Source organism: Eptatretus burgeri, chromosome 1 (genome assembly GCF_056783735.1).
Source record: "Eptatretus burgeri isolate ZD-2024b chromosome 1, Ebu_testis_v1, whole genome shotgun sequence".
Classification (NCBI taxonomy): Eukaryota; Metazoa; Chordata; class Myxini; order Myxiniformes; family Myxinidae; genus Eptatretus; species Eptatretus burgeri.
In genome coordinates this window covers 113645443-113662722 of record NC_140961.1, presented here as the reverse complement: position 1 = coordinate 113662722, position 17280 = coordinate 113645443, and the positions used below count along the sequence as shown (strand labels likewise).

Sequence of the window (17280 nt, the reverse complement as noted above, 5' to 3'; positions counted from 1 at the left end):
CGATTTCTGCTGGTTCCTGCATCGTGAAACTGACACAGAGCAGCACAAACGCAAAGCCAAATGCCTAAAGCATTTTTAATTACATTCTAGTGGAGTTTTTCTGTAATTTCTATAATTTTGAAGCATTCATGATGAAATAAATGAATAAATGAATTTTTGTAAATTTCATTGAAATCCTGACTTCTAGGCAATGGGAATATTTCTGTTACTGAAAATCCTGACGTGATACAGCAAAACGGTTATGATTTTTGAAATCAGCATACCCAAATTAGTCTAAATCACTTTACACATCTCCAGTAAAAAATTTTTGTTGTTCAGTGTAATCAGTGTGATGCGATATCCAATATGGCGGCTCGAGCAGCCATCTTGAATTTGGTTTCCGGACAATAACGAGAACGGCTTGACAGATTGATGTCATTTTCATGGGGGTATAATGGGGGTGGTTAGAGGAAGGTTCCTTTCGATATGCAGCACAATCCGATATCCAATATGGCGGCTAGGGCAGCCATCTTGAATTTGGTTTTGGGACAATAACTTGAGAATGGCTTGACTTATTGATTTTATTTTTGTTGATATAATGGGGGTGTTTAGAGGAAGGTTCCTTTCGATATTCAGCGCAATCCGATATCCAATATTGCAGCTAGAGTAGCCATCTTGAATTTGGTTTCCGGACAATAACTTGAGAACGGCTTCACACATTGATTTTATTCTGGCGAGGTATAATGGGGTTGAGTAGAGGAAGGTTCCTTTCCAAAATGGGCATGCTGCGATTATCACTGTGGCCGCCACGGCAGCCATCGTGAAATTGGTTTCCGTCAATTTCGAGGAGAACGCCTTGTCTGATTAAATCCATTTTTGCTGGGTGTGTTGGGGTTGAGTAGAGGAAGGTTCCTTTCGAAAATGGGCTTGCTGCGATTTTCAATATGGCCACCATCTTGAAATTGGTTAGCGTCAAGGGGCTGAGGGGTTACGCCCGATTTGCAGTGCTATTTTTTACCATGGCTCCCATGATGAAATCTGTTGATAGTGGTGAACCAAGTGCAGAAAATTTGAGGAAAGTGATGTCTTTGACACAGAAAGTGGAGGTTTTGGATAAGCTTGGCCGAGGCGAGAGTGTGCGTTGTCACTGGGCAGACATGATAGCAATCGAATCCGACACCACTACTCATTAACGCTAAGTACAGTACTCGATTCTTGAGTCACCCATTTAATCGAAGGGAATGGAGTAGTACACTGGAATCCACATCGATCCCAAGTACTCCCATCCACTATTAATGGATGAGTTGTGTTCCTGAGTATCTTAATTCTGCCATTCTCTCCATTAGATCAAATTTTCATTGGTCTTCATCGCCTTGTAGCATACTTGCCTGCTTGCCTTTCACCAAGACCAGATGTGCTTGGGTCAGGGCGGGGATTATACATTCGCTATTATTATTATTTCAAAATGATACTGCTATTATTATTGTTAATATATTATTATTTGTAGTAGTATTAATTATTACATGCTTTGTTAAAATGTTATCATTGTTTTTGTTATTTATTTTGTAATTAGAATGCCATGCTGTGGAACGACCGATTTAAACTGCTCCACACACCTTATAATGACATGCATTTTGAAAAATGGGAATTCTTCCCCCATTATATGTAGTTAATTATCCTAATCAACTCGGGTCATAACGATAATTTTGGTGTATCACAGTCCACATCAGAAAGCTCCAGTAGAACTCCACAAAAATACACACACACACACACACACACACACACACACACACACACACACACACACACACACACACACACACACACACACACACACACACACACACACACACACACACACACACACCTCGTCCATTTATAGTAGAAGCAACAAACACTTGTTGAGCTATGCACCTTGTTAATAGAACATTAAATTCCACAAACATTCACCTAAAGGGACTTGTTTATACATTTGGTAAACTCAAACCATGGAAAGTGGTTTTCCTGGTTTAGGCTTAGTGGTTAGGGTGGTGGCTTGGGATCCTAGGGTCCTGAGTTCAAGCCCCGTTGGCCACTGAATTAACACCACGGGGTGACTATATGCCTGGTGTTGGTTTAATGGTTAGCGTGGTGGGCTTGCTATCCGAGGATCCTGAGTTCAAATCCCCCTCAGCTGTTGAATCTATACCAGGTGGGGTTGACTCTGCCTGTCATCCTTCCGAGGTCTGCAAAATGCGTGCCAGCTTGCTGGTATCCTGTGTTGGAATGGCGACCCATCCAGGATTGTGCCCAATAGCCTAGGAGACTGCTTAGGCAGCACCAACGGTCTGCACAGAGTATGGTTCCAATGGATGGGTTGACTCAGTCTGTCATCCTTCCAGGGTCGGCAAAATGAGTACCAGTGTGTTCTGGTAATAGGGGCACTGCGTCAGCGGCATATCCGCGCCTCTAACCAATGATGCAACCAGCAGCCAAAAAGGCTGCACACGAAGGGAAGGGGTATTGACGGATTTATTAAATCTGGTATTGGTGTGGTGCAGGCATGATGGTCCAAATGGCCTCCTCCTGCACATAATTTCCTTCTCAGGTAAAGTGAAATTCTAAATTTTGATGATAAACTTTGTTGCAGGTACACATAGTATGACAACACGTGATCCATATTACACATTTTAAAGTGCATTTCTTCATGTACATATCCTTTTAAAGGTGCAGCACAAGGAGAATACACAATCAACCTCAGATTTGCCTTTTTCATGTACAAAATAAATCCAGAAGATTTATTCATAAGAATGCACAATATGCATTTTCAAAAGTTAATCGTATCCCTTCCCCCCCCCACCCACGTCATTGGGGTCGGGTGGGGGGGGGAGGAACTGAAGGTTTGCCGAGGGCATCAAATACCCTTGCACTGGCCCTGAAAGGGTGCATCTGTTTGTTCTACATTCCTAGCCTCCTTTTTTTTCCCTGTACAATTATGTGGACCACTTTATACATCCCACTTGGTGCAAAAGATTTCCTCAATCCTGTGGCATCGAGGCTATGGCTTCATCACTGTCGGTCAATTAAAAAGAAAAAAAAAACTCAATCACATGGTGGAATTGGTATTCTCCATCTGTCCCTTTACAAAAATGTTTTGGCATTTCATTTCATTTTTCTCTCCATCATACCTCTATTAGAGATGCAGTCTGTCGAGAGCTTTGGCTTTACCAATTGTCACAACATGTATTTACAAGCATATGTCAAAGGGAAAGTTTATTTCCTGATTTATTTAATTATTTTATCCAAACACAGAAGCACAGTCCGAATTGTATGAGCATCACAAAATGAAACAAGAACGGGCAATCAGAGATTGTTTTCATAAAATGCTTAAGCTGTAATTAGTAGTAATACTTAAATAGTGTTTAAGTAATACTTAAATATTATTTAAGTTTAATACTTATTATTATTTAATATTTAATATTTAATAATATTTAATTTAATAATAATAATATTTAATTTAATAATATTTAATAATAATATTATTATTTAATAAGTAATACTTATTATTTAAGTTTAATACTTAAATATTACTTAAATATTATTATTTAAGTTTAATACTTAAATATTACTTAAATGTAATACTTAAAAGTAGCTCCAGCTCGGTGTCTGTGTGCGTGCATGACTGCACCCATCCAAAAAACAAAAGACTGAATAGAAAAGGCTGTATATTTTGAATGTGGATGGACTTTGCATTTTGCGTTTCGATTTTGGTCTTCCTCTTAGTATGTTGTTTATATATTCAGTATTCAGCATCTAAAAAGACTGTGATTAATATCACATTAACAATCTCCCCATCTTCGCTCCGCACACCGCAAAATTTTATACATATCTCTAAAGCTTATGCGGACTGCCTTTGCTTTCTCGTGTTTTATGTTTGTTTTTTGTTTTTTTTTCGCATGCAATTTTTTTTGAAGTAACAAAATGCTTAATGATTGATATACTTTGTTATTTTGGTATGGATTAAATCCATCTATGTTGTTAAATTGTTTTGCGGCTTGTTTCGGTGGACATGTATTGCTTTTGGAATGGTTTTGTCCACTGTCCATCCCCCCCCCCCTTTTCCCGCAATCCTGGCCTGATTTGCTTGAGTCCACATTAATGTTCAATTTTTCTTCCAAATAAAACGATCAATGTTTTATACATTTCATAATTTTTGGTTGCATGCACTAGCCCAGAAACAGTCACTTCCTCGTGTTGAAATCACCGTCATGGCTTGAGCAGTAATTGAGGGAGGACAGGCTACAGTTTAACATTGTTGTTAGAGGTAAAGAAGAGTTACAAATTGGTGTTTTAGTGATCTCTCGTTGTGGTACTTTAGCGATGTATTTTGGCGTATTTTTAAGTCTTGGTAGTTTAGAAAACGTTTGAGAATATAAGTTATGGCTTTTAAATGCTGATGACTTCACTCAGGAGTTTATGAGCATATCATTGTGTACACATTTGAATGGGTGGACATTTTTTCCCATATCATCCCTCGATATGGAGTACCACCGTACTCCATGATGTGTGTGTGTGTGTGTGTGTGTGTGTGTGTGTGTGTGTGTGTGTGTGTGTGTGTGTGTGTGTGTGTGTGTGTGTGTGTGTGTGTGTGTGTGTGATTTTTTTTTTTTTGTATACCTTGTCAAGGCTCGTGTGAGAGCTAACACACAACGCACAGCAAGGGGGCATGAGACGAGAGGGGAGGGAGTGGGAGGGACAAAACAGTAGGGAACAGAGACATTAGGGGATCTGTGGAAGGGAGAGGGATGGGACGGGGAACATGAGGAATGGAAGATGGACATTACAGGGACTTTCAGGAAGGAAAGCAGGAAATTTGAAGGAGGTGGGCTTGGGTGGACTATCGGAGGTAGAAAAGATTGAGGATTTGGATGGGGGGTGATAAGAGGTGGTGGTGAACAGCTGTTTTGAAAGCCTGGAGGGAAGAATGGGAAAGAATAGAGTGAGGGAGTTTATTCCAAACGCAGGAAAAAAGAGGAATGAAAGAGTGAAGGTGAGCAGTGATTCGTGATTTTGGTAGTTTTACCAGAAGGGGGTTGTTGGCGGACCTTGAGCGCCCTGTGTAAATGTGGTGGGGACAAATCGCAGAGAGAGCAGGGGGGCAAGGCTGGAGAGGAGACGGTAGAAGACAGAAAGACCACCGACCAACCTGCGGTGAGTGAGTGAGAGGCCCAAAGACTGAGCCTCATTGCGGGAGATGCCAATGATCCGAAATGCCTTGGTTTCTACAGCGTGAAGCCGAGAAAGGTGGGAGGCCGGAGCACCAGCCCAGAGGGGAGAGCAGTACTCCATCAGGCTACGGACAAAAGCTTTGTAAGTGGTCAGGAGCTCTGGAGGGCCGAGGAAGGACTTTGCACGATGGAGGATTCCCAGTCGGCGACTGGCTTTGTAGGCGAGGTTTGAAATGTGCCTTTCCCAAGAAAGGTCATGGCAGATAGTGAGACCCAGAAGCTTGAAAGAAAGGACTTCTTCCAGAGGATTGTTGAGAAAGTGGATGGGGGGGTTTTCTAAACAGTCCTTTCGAAGAGACATTGTGAGAGTGTGAGACTTGTCCGGATTGAAAGACACGTTCCACGTGTTGGACCAGTTTGTGATTTTATCCAGATCTGCAGTGAGCGAAGCAGCTGCTGCTTGCCGTTCTGAGGAATGACCGATGGTACTGCAGAGGGTGGAGTCATCAGCAAAGAGATATAGAGGATTTTTCAGAGAGTCGGAGAGATTGTATATATACAGGGGGCTGCAAAAGTAGGTATACAGCAATGAATTATAGTACAGTCCTTACTGTATTCCTACTTTTGCAGCCCCCTGTGTGTATATGTGTATATATATATATATATATATATATATATATATATATATATATATATATAGAAATATATATATATATATATATATATATATATATATATACACGCACACAACATTGTGTGGGGGGGGGGGTAACATCGGCCATGTGGCTGCAGCCTCACGTGAGGGTGTGGGGGGGGACAGGGGGGCATACGTTTTCTATGTAAATGTGTACCGTGTAGCTCCACCTGGTTGGTGGCAGAATGTATTACAATTTCGTTTTTTATCTGGGCAACGCTGAGGTTATAGCACTTTATTTGCACTGGTAGATTTGTCCTCCTTCTCTTTAACCCCCCCCCCCCCGATGAAAAGGCCCGTCAAATCCTGTCATCGTCGTATGAGAGATATATCTCGCGGGAAAGGACATCAGGACGTACGGGGGGGGGGGGTGGGGGGAGGACGTACGGGGGGGAGGACGTACGGAGGGGAGAGGGGGGACAAAGGGGGCGGGGGGGTAGCGGGACGTGAGGGTGGGGTGGGGGAGTTAAAGCATTCTGTGCATGCATATAAATTTGGCAAACAGGATGACTAATTGGCCCGTCAGAGAAACAACGGGTAGGCTCTGCTGGTATACCATATTTAGAGTTGGTTTAATGAGGTTGAAGTTCTGGACTACAGGGGCCTGTATGGTTAGTCACTTTTGCATTGATATTGTTTCCTTTTCCTGTTGGATTGCATTGATGTCACCTTTCTGCCATGAGTGTTGAATGTACCAGTAGAAAACCCAACACCAGAAACCAGATTACAAATCTCTCTTCTATCATTTGAAGTGTGCATAAATCAGCAATTTTATAATTAAAATTAAAATATAAATTGACAAGAAAATCCTTGTCATTTTGAATATGCATATAACTTGCATTTTATCCACTTTTCTAGTCATTGTGTGCTTGCAAAATTCATTTTTGTGTGGGAACCAAGAGTTGTGTTTCATACCACCATTTTGTATTGCAGATCAAGGCTGTTTTAATGCTGGATTGTTGGCGTCAAGGGATTCGATCCACAATCCTGCATCGTTCACTGGTCAAACATCCTTCAAGCCCTCACCTTATGTGCTGCAGCAGGTTGCTCCCCATGCACCACCTGTTCATGGGCGTACGGACTGGTCTGCAAAGTATGGTGCCCGCAGATAGGGTACGCTCTGACTTTATGACCAGCAAGCTGGCTTTTGCTAGACCAAAGGAGTTGCACAAGAATCTCAGCATGACTATCAAGGAGTGCTCAAGAATCTTAAAGATCTTGAAGTTCAGGAAAACCTTTCATTTAATTGATTGATTTTGTTACAAATGTTGCCAATTGTATATTTTGTTTTTGAAAATTATATTGTGGGGAAAAAGCAAAGATGTCTTTATCTTGAGACATTTCAGCATGACTTTTACCATGTACATAAGATTATTTTAGCCTGATGGAGGTCCTCCCTGCCAGATAAATACAGTACCTTTCTAAAAGGGGAACCTTACATGGAGCTCTTTTACCTAATTTACAAGCATTTCATCTCCTTCTTTGAAAAGAAAATCGTTCTGAAGTTATCCAAGATAGACAACCCCATTGCCTTTGTTGAGGATGACTTCATCAGTGGCCCAAAATGAAAACGAGGACAAACACTAAGGTGGCACCGAGGAGATATTTGTGTTTTAAAGAAACTTTGGCAACAAGCTTCTGAGAATTTAGCATGTATTGCCATATGTTGAAAATTGTTTATGTCTCTTATTTGGTGTGAGGAAAACTGGAATGATATATTAATTTTGATTCAGAAATCTTTATTCTTTTCACATATAAATCTGTAAACCATCAATTTAATAGACATAATCTCAACAAAAAAGATTAATTTATCCTGAGAAAGGTTGCTCTTTAATAGACACATTGTTACTTGCAAAGTCCTCTGAACTTTAACAACTGAGTTCAACATCTTCATCAAGGGGGTATTGGACCTAGATTGCAGTGGAGCATTAGAGTCAAGAATTGCAATGTGGAACAGTTTCTGCTTATTCTCTTTGGTCCATTTTAATTACCCCATTGGTGAGAAATAAAGAATCTCTATACTAACCTCCACTCATTTGTTCCTCTCCCACCCCTCCAACCTGTGGAACCAACTTCCACACGCTCTTCAATCCATTCTTCCCTCCAGGTCTTCATAACAGGTGTTCATTCACCACACTCTCAGATCATCCCCCATCCAAAACCATGATATTTTCTACACCTGTTAAACCACCCCACCTACCCCCAAAAAATTGCTTCTGTATCCATCTTGTCCACCTCTTGCATTCTCCCCTACCCTTCACCATTACCCACATCCCTTGTTTGTCCTTCTCTGTCTGTTTTCTCCCTCGGCCCTACTGTTGGCATCTCCCCCTTCCATTTCAGCGTTCCTTTTGTTATTTTGCTTCCTGATCCATTCTGTGTTATAGCTCTTCCACAAGCCTTACCTCTGTATACCACAAAAAATGGCTCAAGTGTGTATCCATCCTGTGCCGAGTCAGAAAACACCACCTTACAAATTTCAAGGCTGAACTTTCCAACCAGTCTCCTCCTTCCAGGTCACAGTGATGCCTTGTCAAGCTTGTCCTTGTCAAGTTATGGTGATGGCTTTTCAAGATCCATCCCCTTCCTGATCCCGTCCCTCACCTCAAATGGCAGAACAGTACTGCAGACTCTGCCCAAGGTAAGGCAAAATGTCTCAACCTTATTTTCCTCCAAATCTCGTGTACCAAACCCATCCAACTCTGGTCCCCATCTTATCCTCTCGTTCTCCCCTGAGGAGGAAGAGAAAGTTCTCTCTAGCTCACTCTGCTTTGGTGACAGGCCCAGAAGGCATCATTGCCCATGTTCTCAAATCTTTTTCTGCCATTTTTACTTCCACTTTACCTTTGGCCACCTCCCCTCTTCATGAAAGTCAGGAAACTTCACTCCCGTCCACAAGAAGGGTGCTAAAACATGCTATCAACGACAGTCCAGTGAGCTTGCCTCCAATTACAAGCAAAGTCATGGAATCCAAATTGGTTGGGATGTTGTCTTTCCTGTTTTCAAACAAACCGATATCTGACCATCAGTTTGTATTCCATCCTGCTCACTCAACTCTGGACTTGCTCCTTTCTTAGCAAAAATTAGACGTGTTAAATCTTAATCAAGAGGTCAGGATCTTGGACGTATCTCAGGCATTCTACACAATCTGGCATCCTGCTTTGCCTGCCAATCTATCTATCTGTGGCATTTAACAGCAACTTCATTCAGAGATTTGACTTTCTCCACTTATGCAGTCGTGTTTCTGTCAATGGAGTCCAAGCTCCTCCACTCATCCAGTGAAGGCTGGACTTCTCAAAGACTGTGTATTGGGCCCAGTCTTGTTCCTCATCCTACAAAATAAAATAAGGCAATTCTGTGTGTGTATGTACATCTGATAATTTTCAAATCGTACAGCTGGGCCAATCTCCACCAAATTGTGCATACCTTCTGGTGGGACCCAGGGTTGGGTCATTGGCACAACCACCTCTTTCCCTACCATCCCCTCAGTGTGAGTGGTGAGAATACTTGTGATTTTCACCAATGGCACAGTGCAAGTGGTTTCCTGACACCTGCTGGAGAGAGGGAGGACTACTCACCATGGCACAAAACATATTTTCCCCACCACCCACACTCCAAACCATTAAGCTAACACCTAGGGTCTTGAGTTCAAATCCCGCTCAGCTGTTGAATTAATACCAGGTGGGGTTAACTCGGCCTGTCATCCTTCCGAGGTCAGCAAAATGAGTGCCTGCATGCTGGTACTAATTGGTCCGACTGTGTCGGAGTGGCGACCCATACAGGATTGTACCCAATAGCCAAGGAGACTGCTTAAGCAGCATCAGCACGCTGCACAGAGTATGGTCCCAATCTCCTCCTCCTCCAAACTCCCCCAGGCCACTCCTGGAGGGAATAGGTGTGTCTAGCTATATTGAAATATGGCAATTGTGTGTATGTTTGTACAAGTGATCATTATATCAAGGCAAACCCGATCACTCTGGGAGGATCGTCAAACTAGCCAAGCTATCTATTTTCATGGTCAGTCACTGGTAGAGGTTCAATCTCTTGAAATTCTTGGTCTCACCATCAGCCATGACTCCTGACCAACCACATAACAATTCGCTGTCTCCCAAAGTCAGCTGCAGACTGGGCATCCTTCGTCGATCTTATTTCCTTGTGAAATCAGAGCTACTTCCAGTGTACAAGGCCTTTGTCTGTAGCTTGATGGGGTCACGGCTATGGGCTAGCACCCAAGCATAATATCCGTCTCTCTTGGATTCTGCATAATCTAAATATCTCATCTCAACATTATTGTAATCGCCCATGGCAAGGCCGAAGTAAAATGTCTGTTATTTTCACATCACAAGCAGGTCAGTGGTCTTTCTGTTTTATTTTATGTCTTCTCCAATATTTCTCACTCTGCTCTCTGTTGTCTGACCCTCCCCAGCATCTCCAGGATGCACGCCTTCTTCCAGCAACCCCCTTCCCAAATCCACTGACTGTGCAGATTGCTTTCTTCTTTTTCCAAAATCTTCCAAAATCTAGACTTTGCACATCTTGCTTCTCCCATCTCTGGAAATGCCTTACGGAGAATGTTCTTTCCCACTCTTCCTTCTGGGGCTTCAAGGAAGCAGTGCACCACCACCTCATGTCATCCAGACAAATGATCTTTGTTATCCCCATCAACCCTGTCGAACCCAACCCTTTTCCTTGCTGATTTCAGTGTTTTCTCCCCCTCTCTCTCTTGCTTTGCTGGTTGTTCCCATTTTTTTCCCCACTCCCTACTGAGGAATTTTTATTTATGCCATAACTCTTCGCAACAGTGTGTGTGTGTGTGTGTGTGTGTGTGTGTGTGTGTGTGTGTGTGTGTGTGTGTGTGTGTGTGTGTGTGTGTGTGTGTGTGTGTGTGTGTGTGTGTGTGTGTGTGTGTGTGTGTGTGTGTGTGTGTGTGTGTCAAAAATGTTTGTACCTTACATACGTTTGTCTGTTGGCATAGGTGTAGAGAAATAGAAGAGTATGAGATCGTTTTCTCGTATAGCGGTAAGTGAATGACTTGTGGGATTACTTTCCCATTTTTGTTAATTTGATATTCAAGCCATTTTGTGTCATCCCCAGGAAATGTATAACATTTGTTTTTAATCTTTAAGTATCATGATTTTTCTAATTTAAATATTACAATAATCTTTTTTAGGTGTGGAATGTTATTCTACCTCGAAGATTTAAACTACAAATGTTCTTATATAAGCAAGATGCAAATCTTTTGATGTTAGCATTGGTAATTTTGTTCTCCATGTTTGTGTGTATTGACGGTATGTCACAGTGTAATTATACTCTACTATGATGCAACTCCAAGGGAAGTCCTAGTGGAAGTCAAACATATGATAACAGTTCCGAGTTAATTGAGTATATAGTGTCCCAACTAGTCTCCAATTATTCCACTTCTCCATCAGATGACTTTAATGTGGACAACATATTTCTAGTAACTTTTTGAGTACTAGAACAGACTGATGTTGATAGTGTGTGTGCTTGCAGAACAGGGAAAATGAGTTGTTGGTTTTATCCCGCCAAAATATGAAGGTCACATTTTGTGTCTCTGAGTGTCTAAAATCTTGTATCGTGTATATAATGCTTGAAAATGGCTATACTTTGGAGAATGGATTTCTAAACATTCAGTTGAAACTGGGAATACGAGTAGTACATTCCCTTAGCTTTTTCAAAATGAGTAGCTGTTGATCATATTTTCCTTTAATTTCATATTGATGGCCACCATTTTGTTGCCAACTGTTCTACTAACCCTTCTTTCAGTCTCCATCAAATTTAGGCAAAATTTTCTGTCAAGAATAGTTTTATGAAGAGTTGCATGAAGATTTATTGATGATGGAGTCTACCAGGCCTGGATTGATTCTGATTTTTGTGTAGGTACCCTTCTGTTTTAGAGTATAATTTGGTCAAAGCAGTTTTGTTTGTCCTTCAATGTTTGAGCTCATTTTTTTGAAAATGGCCATCTTTATAGTCTACCATTGTTGCCCGAAGAAGTGCAGCAACCAAAAGGAGTGAAAGCAGATCGGAAAAGACTCCGGAAGAGGGTTGCTGCTGTTTCTGCAAAATGACTCTCAGTCAAATTTGATGCTAGTTGTTCTTGTCCTTAACATGTATGAAGCAGTGTCATATATGCGACAGTGAACAAGAAGTGATAGTTTTGTGCATCGAAAGGAGACGTGTAAAGTTCAGATTGTGCTAAAGACCTGTGTGCATTGGTGTAAAATTCAGGTGTTTGTCAAATTTTCCGTCCTGTCAAGAGCTGCTTCTCATTCGCGGTTTGCGGTGCAAAAAAGGGGGAAGCATCCAGTTGTGCCTACATCTGAAAGAAGATAGATTTGGATCACAGTGCTGCGGCAAAAATTTGAACAAGAACATGGTACAAACAAACCTGTTGACTGCTGTCTGGTTTGGCTGGAACGGCAAAACGCGTTTTGTAGTTGCCAAACTTAACCGGTCCATCCCAACCGAGTTCAGAATCAAAATAGCTTTTTGTGTGCAATCTGAATTTGTGTTGCAGCATTCTCAAAAAGGTTATGGCCGAAGAGTACAAGAATACATAACATAGCGAGCTATACATGGTGGCCCAAGATATGACGTTTCCAACTGCAATTAAAAACAAGACCATCCTTTTCATTGGCCTCCTTGGCCATCAATCAAACATTCATTTCCTTGACCATCAATCGAATTAACACATGTTTAACAGTATTATATTGTTATAACATTGATTCCTAAGACATTTGCCTTTATAAAAGTGCCCATCACTGTCTTCAAGTACAAAGTGAAACATCCACTCATTTTAGGATTTGATTTCATGTATCACGTGAGTATAATCTACCGTTGCTTTAACTGTTTCAAACAATTCCAAAGTAGAGCCCTCCTAATAACAGATAATAACAAACTAATAATAACAATGCTACATTATAGTTTGGTGATACAACCTGATCATCGAAGAGTACGTCTTGCATGTTGCAGTTTGTGTGAAAACTCGATGGATGATAGAAGACAATCATACATGAATAAAAGATGCATAATGTCTTAAATATAGTGTAACTTGAAGTTGAACTGCCCTTGTATCATTGTTTCTTCAGGTATGTTGACATGTTCGTTTCTTGGACATGTGAAATGGAAATGCACACACCTTTTGTTACATTGAAAGAATAGAAATTAAAAAAAATTTTCCCTTTGGCTAATGAAATGCTTTTCTCCTTTTTTTGGAATTGCTTGGGCTGTGCTTGCATTTGGAAAAGTAAAATGTAATCTCATATGTAAAGCTGAATTCATGTTTGTTTGTTACCTCCATCACCGAAGATGGATGGAGATAATGTTTTCACCCCCGTTTGTCTGCGAGCAGGATATCTCAAAAAAATTACGGATCGATTCGGACAAAACTTGGTGGACAGGTATGGTGTGTGATGGAGATAGACAACATATAGAGATTGAAGGGAGACAGGCGTAAATTCAATAACTTTGACATAATCTAGTACTGTGCACTCATCGATCTAGAGAAGGCATATGATAGTATATCAAGTGAAGTGGTGTGTTTATGTTTGAGGAAGAAGGGTGTACCAGAGAGGTTTCCTTAGTACCCTGATGGAAATGTATTGTTACGGCCATGGGTACTGAATGTTTTATGAGGGGGTTAATCCCCGTTTCTCCTCGGAAGAACCGGACCTGGGGCCAACGCTCACAATTAAATTAGTGGTACAGTGGATTGATTTAGAACCACGAACCCCAATCAGTTAACCACGAGTTCCAGTGTCCACCATCTTAGTTTGCCATTAACTTGAGGTCATGTGGCTTCCTGAACGGGGAGCGCACCTTCGGCAAAGCAACAATGTTATATTGATTAGATCATAAGTAGGGTGGCCGAGCGTTTAACCGCTGGTGCGTGCCGACTATGACAGGTTAATTAGTTTGGGAATTACCTCCCAATCTATCTAGGTTCAGACAATGCTGGATCAATGGAAGGAAAGGACAAGCACGGACACGTTGAAGTGTCAACCAATAATTTATTAATAAGAAAAACAAGCTGGTAGGCGACGAGGGATCCGCGAGGATCGAAGCGCTGGATATGATGCTTTTCATTCTGACCGATCCACCGACGAAGATTCATTGCCAAGACGTATTCGTTCACATACAATTGTTCCTCTGCCTGGCAAGATTTTTTCCTATTGCGTATTTTGCCAACTGCCACTCCTCATAAAAATGATGGTAAATAGACACCCGATTTTTGAAGGACTACCATTTGAAAAATAAAAGCTAAATCAAAAATCGGCTTGAGTAAAATTTTCTAAATATCTCAAAGTGTTTAATTCCGAAGTCTGGTTTCTCCACATTCAAAACTGTAGGACAACTATTGAAAATAGTGAACGCGGTTTTTCGGCTGCTGCATAGCAACGGGTGGTTGCTTAGCAACGAAACTCAAATGCGCACACTCCCACCTTGTATGGCACCTGTTCACCAAGTTTCTTTGAAATCGGTTTGCTGGTTTGTGCTGTGGAGCCTCGCGTTGCACACACACACACACACACGGAAAACCTGATAAACTTCTCTCAATGCTCTTGTTTAACCACCTCCTGAGCCACACATTATTTTAATAAGCCATGCCCACTTTTATAAGCCACGCCCACTTTTCATCAACCACGTCCACTTTCCATAAGCTCCGCCCACTTTCCTAAGCTCCTCATAAAAAATGACGGCAAATAGACGCCCTATTTTTGAAGGACTACCATTTGAAAAATAAAACCGAAATCAAAAATCGTCTCGAGTAAAATTTTCTTAATTTATCGAAGTGTTTAATTCCGAAGTCTCGTTTCTCCACATTCAAAACTGAAGGACAAGTATTGGAAATAGTGAACGCGGTTTTTCGGCCGCTGCATAGCAACGGGTGGTTGCTTAGCAACGAAACTCAAACACGCACATTCCCACCGCATATGGCACCTGATCGCCAAGTTTCATCGAAATCGGTTTGCTGGTTTGTGCTGTGGAGCCTCGCGTTCCAGACACACACACACACACACACACACACACACACACACACACACACACACACACACATACACACACACACACACACACACGGAAAACCCGACAATAAGGGATATCTAGCGAATCCAATATATAAACAGAATAATTTTTATTTCCTTGTGGTGGAAATAGTTGAATTCAAATCAATCAAAATCATTTCAAACAAATAAAGAATTAAACAGACATTGATAGAAAAATAGACAAAGAGCAGATGCTTATCACTATGCCTTACTTAACAATTAAACACGAGACAAGGGTACCCAGCAGATCATTCGGGGGGGGGGGGAAGAAATCCGGTCTCGGCATACCAAGGTAGAAGTCGTCATGCATCAAATAAAATGTCCCAAAATGTGTGAGTGTGCCTTGGTCCGCTGCCAGCGCCCTGCCTCGCCATGCACCCACCTGCAAACAGGATCGAATACCAATCAGCGTCATGCCGTCACCTCCAGGAACCAGGGACGTCACCTCCAGGAACCAAGAATCAGGTAAGAGCAGAACCAGCAGGAATGGTCCAACCGTCACCACCGTCAGGAGCCACCAGGAGGTGCAACCAACAGACAGCTGTAAGGAGCTGCAAGGCACGGTGAGGAGCTGTAACCAGCTGTCATCAACTGTCACGAGTGGTCAGAACTGTAAGGCTCTCACCAACTGTCACGAAAACAGTCCTCCTGTCCCTTTTTATAGGCGAACAGTCTGGGCAGAGCCTCAAGCAGACGGCCAAATCCACCTTGCCTATTGGCACATCATTGCATGTGATCAACCTCGCGATCATTCCTTCCACGTTCAGCCTGACACGAACAAGAGCTGTCAAACGTCGATGGATAAAGGTGGACGTCAATGTCGGTGAAAGAGGTGGGTGTCAAACGTCAATGATAGATAGGTGGGTGAGGTAAATTATCCAAAGCCGTATTTGACCGTCAGAATAGCTGCTCAGGAAAAACCCGCAGTGTGCTTAATCAAATGCCCTGTAAGTCCAAAGTGTAAATAAGTGGTCCACCTCCAAGCCAATGTGGCCTGATGGAAAGGGGGTTGACGAGCCTCCTTTGGGCTAACGGCTAACGGCATGAATGTGTCGTAAAGAGAAAAAGACCATCCCATAAGAAAGGGAATCTATTCTAATCCCCTCTCCAATGCATCAAAGTTAGAATCCCACCAGATATGGGAATGGGTCTATCTTGGACATGCATTTCGGGAAATATCTGAGGAGCTAAATGTTTGTATGCATTCGTCGGATCCGATTCTGAAATCGATAACAGTGTATGGAAAATTCATGATGGTAAGGATAGTGAACTGGGACCCTCCATATTTTTGAGTGGAGGTTGGTCTCCCCTATGGCTCTGCACCAAGTCCCTTCCTTTTTGGGACGATGATGGACATGCTGAGTGAAAACATCAGAGATAGAGAACTGCAGGAGGTCCTGTTCATACAACATTGTTGTAATTGTAGAGTCAAAGGAAGAGCTACAGAAAAGAATGTTGGAATGACAAGAGAGCTGAGAGAGACAGGGAGGAACGATTCATAGTGTGCAGTGAGATCGTAAGAATGGAGTAGAGAGGGTCAACATTGTAGATTGAAGAGCTGAACCAACTGGACAAATTCAAATACATTGGCTCAGCACGAAAGGAATATGGAGGTTGTGAAGCAGAAATCCATTACAAAGCGAAGGCATTATGGATGGGGTGGAAGGAGGTTTGTGGTGTTGTCTGTCATCGAAGGATTCCAAGAAAATTGAAGGTTAAAATCCACAAGACAGTGAGTGATTGGACCAGTTATAATGTATGGTGCAGAAACATGGGTTTTGAGAAAAAAGGAAGAGGAGTTGTTGGAGATGACAGCGATGAGAATGCTTGGGTGGATCGTCAGAGTATCACTAAGAGTGCGGTTGAGGATATAGGATATTGTACCCTGGACGAACCAGTGTAGTTTTATAAAACCTCCGACTGATGATTTCGCACCAATTTCCAACGTCTTTGGATTTATTCACACCATGGTTATAATAACCACAAACTACGTGCCATACCGACACACCAATAGTGAGTGAGGAGCGATACCAGATGATTGAAGGAAGAGTATAACAATACCGATTTTCAAACAGAAAGGGGATATCAAGGACTGTGGAAACTACAAAAAGATCAAATTGTTGGAGAATGTAATTTATTTATTTGTTTTTAATCAACCTGTGGCTGCTTGGCTGTGTCATTTTCTGGGGGTGCGGCTGTGCTGCTGATGCAATGCCACTGTTACCAGCAAGCTGGTACTCATTTTGCAAACCTTGGAAGGATGAGAGGCTGAGTCAACTCTCCTGGTGTTAAGAGAGATAAAGTTGCACGTATTGCAAAAAAAGATTAAAGA

At 41.9% G+C, this 17280-nt stretch overlaps 1 protein-coding gene across 4 annotated transcripts in view; it reads left to right on the top strand.

Annotated features, from left to right (window-relative positions):
• Positions 1 to 12297, top strand: part of LOC147035213 (serine/threonine-protein kinase MAK-like) — a 75066-nt gene extending 62769 nt beyond the window's left edge. For all 4 annotated transcript variants that reach the window (XM_085895587.1, XM_085895558.1, XM_085895577.1 and 1 more), the window contains one exon: positions 6814 to 12297. In XM_085895587.1, the coding sequence (XP_085751713.1) occupies positions 6814 to 6992 (179 nt within the window). In that variant the 3' untranslated portion in view covers positions 6993 to 12297. The remainder of the gene's footprint in view (positions 1 to 6813) is intronic.
• The last annotated feature ends 4983 nt before the right edge of the window (positions 12298 to 17280 follow it).